Source organism: Gavialis gangeticus, unplaced genomic scaffold, assembly GCF_001723915.1.
Source record: "Gavialis gangeticus isolate Ggan-Ray unplaced genomic scaffold, GavGan_comp1, whole genome shotgun sequence".
Lineage (NCBI taxonomy): Eukaryota > Metazoa > Chordata > Crocodylia > Gavialidae > Gavialis > Gavialis gangeticus.
The window spans coordinates 100,678,645-100,682,814 of NW_017729033.1; the positions used below are offsets into that span (position 1 = coordinate 100,678,645).

Sequence of the window (4,170 nt, forward strand, 5' to 3'; positions counted from 1 at the left end):
GAAGGGAGGTGGGGGTTGCGGGTGGGTGTGGGATCTGTTGGCAGGGGGTGGGTATGAGAGTATGTATAGGGTTTGCAGGGAGGTGTGGGCCCCCTGCTACATGCCCCTAGTCCCTGCCACTGGCAGCAGCAGCAGGCAACCTGTGGCTGGCAGAAGCTCCCAGCATCCCTGGCTAAGTGGGAGCTGCACATGGCAACAGAGCCAGCCCAGCCTGGCCCGCTGGCTCATACCTTCAGACCAGACAGAGTTGGCTTTATGCTAACATGCGGGGCACCTGGCACAGCAGGCTGGAATTTGATGCCTCCATGTGGAAATCTGCATGGGTTGGTGGGGGCATATGCTCCCAGCTGTAGTGCTGGGCACTGCACATGGCAGCACAAAGCCCATCTGATGGCACATGACTCTTCACGGCTCCTGGTCCTTATGCCACTGGGTCCAGGCAGGCTCTGTGCCTCCACATGCAGCTCCCTGCTGGAGTGCTGCTAGAAGCCCCATGTGGAGGCACAGAGCCTGCCTGGCCTGAACTGAAGGTGCACACCAGTGGGCCAGGCCAGGCCAGCTCCATGCCACCACATGCAGCTCCCAGGACTTGGCCAAAGCCGCACACTGCTGGGGGGGACTCTCTCCACCAAAGGCATGAGCACTCCAAAGGCCTGCCTGCTGCTGTTGCTGCCACAGGCTGTGTCATGGGGGCGTGGCCCACACCCATCCACCCACACTCCCCACACCTACCCCCACACATGTGCCATCAGGCTGGCCTGTGCCAGCAGGTGGGGCTTTCAGCACTGCAGCTGAGAGTGTGCATGCCACCGGGCCAGGTTGGTGCCATGCTTCCATGTGGGGCTCCCAGCACTGCAGGCACGAGCTCCCTTGCCCACTCACTGTCTGGTCATATGTCATTGTGCTCAGTGCCTCCACATGGCACTTCCAGCTGGAGTGCCAGGAGTCCCACACAGATGGGCACAGAGCCTGCCTGGTCCGTTGGCATGCTACCTTTGAAAGCTCGCACCTCCTGCCAGCTTTCAGAGGGGCAGCCATAAGCTGGTAATTTTTTTTTTGGAGGAGCCCCACAGGTCAGATAGAATGGCCTGGTGGACCGGGTTCAGCCCGCAGTCTGCATTTTGCCTGCCCCTGTACTAGTGTGTTAGCATTAAATATAAACACTCAGCCTACTTTAACCTTAAATATTAACACTTTTTCTTTATACTGTTGATACATTTTTTAAGATTGAGGTGTAAACACAGTAACGACATTTGAAAAGTAAATGTTATCGATATAACCTTAACACATCCATAGTGCATATTGTATATTTTAAGTCCTATATAATCTAACTACTAACTGTCAGGTTACAGCCTGGCACTTTGGCTTGACCACATGACTGCTCCTCCCAGCCTACAGGCTGTAACCGAGACTGGTCAAGGCTGTACTGAATCCTCCAGCATGGCCTAGCCATCTGCCCACTCACTAGCACTGGAGAGGCAGGTTGGGGTTAGTTGACCCTCCAGTTCCCCCTTATAAATCCCTGACCCAGAACAGAACTTTAAGTGTGGCCATCATTTTGCATTAATGTATGATCAAATTCTCTCCTGATAATACATTGGCACAGCTCCACTCAAATCACCCATTGTGACTAACTTTACTGTATCCTCTAAAAATTTCTCCTTTACTGTTCACCCCCTTTTCCAGGGCATTAAACAGTATCCATTTTAGTGCTAATCTTTGGAATACCCTGTTGTCAATCAAGCTAATCAAACTTTTGCATGCTGAAAATTATCCATTTATTCTCATCCTTGTTCTTTGCATATTTGTTAAATTCTAATCCCTGATAGTCATCCTGTCCCTGCTTAGTTTTTATAGTTATCAGTAAAGATTTTTTCTGTGTATTGGAAAAATATAGGAAAACATATAAAAAATATTTCGGGAGGTTTTTACTGTATGAATCTGAATGACATCTATGGCTTTCTGTTTTCAAATTAAAACCGGTAAAACCTAAATGAAGCAAAAAAATGCGAACTGTCCTTTAAAATGTTTACATCACGCTTCCCTGAAATATCTCTTCTTTTTGAAAATTTATTGAAGGTGCCATCTAAAATCAGTGAATGGTAAATATTTAAGTGAAAATACCGTGAAGAACTCATCTTTATTTTTAGGCACATGAATATTTGTGAAAATCTGCTACTTTGCATGTTTTTTACTTATTTTTAAGTTAGACTATTGCATTATACATCAAATTAATAAGAAGCTCCAATCCCCATAAATGTGAAGACTATAAATTCATTAGCTAATAATCTGAAATATTTAAAATGCATGGAAAACATTTTTTTTTCCTTCAATTATTTTCAAGACAACAAAAGCATTTCTTCCAACAATGATGAAGAATAACCATGGCCATATTGTTACAGTTTCTTCAGCAGCGGGTCATATGCCAGCTTCTTTCATGTTGTCTTATTGGTATGTGGTTTTGAATTTCAGTCTCCTTTCTTATATTATAATTTCTCTTTTCCACTCGCAAAGAGTACTTGCAACCAATACCAAAATTACAAATTCAGTCCTGAAGGCTTTTTGTAAGGTAGATGCCATTATACAAAAAAGCACCACTAACAAAATAATGAACTTTATTTACTAGCCCCATCTTCAGTCAGATGATAATCCAGTATCCAAGTCAATAAATTTAGCTTCAGAGCTCTTCCCAGGTGAAGAAATTTGCTAAAGCCATCTTGCCTAGTGTGATGTTGTAGCCACTATACTTAGTTTCTTAGGATTTGTATCTAATTGATTGAGGTTTCAGTGATTTATGTTTTTGTTCTTGTATATTGGCTCTACCTATCTGATGATTTTGTAGACATTCCATTTAGTAGATTAAATAATACCAAAGACATCTGAGACACTGAAAACTTGCATCAGTGAATTCAGTAAATCACTGAGGAACTTGACATAAATTCAGAGGTTCAGACTGTAACAACACATGGAACTGTGTGTGGAGTGAGCCTCCACTCATAGACGAGCTTTCCTGAAATCCTAGTGCTTATAAAGCACAGTTCTCCCTCTCTCAACCTTTCAGAACAATGTCTATGCATTCCAGAATCTGCTGAGGAAAAAGTTGGGAAAAGGGAAGGAAGTGGCAGCATGGGACCAGGGGGAGATCCTCTTCTAGCTCCATAGCAGTTATCTTTTTAAGATTTTAATTTATCTGTGAAGCTCCACCAGGTTCTCTTGAAATCTCTCTAGTGAAGACAGAGGAAACATGGGTAGTCTGGCTTCAAAGAATCAGAGCATACAGCTACAGGTGTAAACTATAGCCTTTTACACAGAAGGGGTGAGCCAAGTAGATATTCTGTTTGAACAGAAAAAAACCCCCTTCAGTATATTGGTAGCTGTTCCGTTGAAGCTGCATACAATTTAGCTATTTTAGACTGAAAATTCTTTTGCAAAAATTTGTTACAGCATTAGTGATGAAGTGAAGGGTAGCTGAGTTTCACATTATTTTTAACCGTTAATAGGACTGAGCTATTTCCCCTATTTTAAAATCTTTAAGTACCTTTCTTTCTTCCAAAAATCTTACAACTTATTTGACACTTCGTAAATACTAAATTATACCATTAACCAGTATTTGGATACTAGTTCACTGTAGTTAGATATGCAGAATGTATACATACCAAGTTAAAAATAAAGAAATTCCAGTAGATAAACATAAGTGTTCATTTACAATTTTTAAAAGAGTAAATATTAATTCAGTTTCTGTCTCCAATCCACTGTAACTCTTTTAAAAGACTGTCTTCACACTAGTTTTGATTTAATGATATTCAGCAGAGACTTTTGATATAATGTGTATGTTAGTTTAAAGCTAACCAAGTAAAGAATAGGACTATACGGAGGAAACTCAAACATTTGATATTTAAAAAAGGTAGAAGCATCTTTCTTTGGGCAGGCAAAACATAATTTCCAGATTTTTTAGATGGTTTCCATTTATGTCAACTCAGGTTTTAGTTTTCTTCTTGTAAACATGCCTCTTAAAATCTAAGAATAGAGTGCTGAGGAGGTAGAAACTTAAGACATACTTGTTATTAAAACTAACTACCCCAACTTGCTGATGGTTTGTATTAAGTAGAGTTAAATGACAGATGTGCAAGAGATTATCACAAGTAACTAGGATTAGAAATAATTTTCCAT

General features: G+C 41.6%; 1 protein-coding gene across 3 annotated transcripts in view; it reads left to right on the top strand.

Annotated features, from left to right (window-relative positions):
* LOC109303933 (estradiol 17-beta-dehydrogenase 11-like) overlaps nucleotides 1-4,170 on the top strand; it is a 22,333-nt gene that overhangs the window by 6,524 nt on the left and 11,639 nt on the right. For all 3 annotated transcript variants that reach the window (XM_019526334.1, XM_019526332.1, XM_019526333.1), the window contains exon 4: nucleotides 2,345-2,451. In XM_019526334.1, the coding sequence (XP_019381879.1) occupies nucleotides 2,345-2,451 (107 nt within the window). The remainder of the gene's footprint in view (nucleotides 1-2,344; nucleotides 2,452-4,170) is intronic.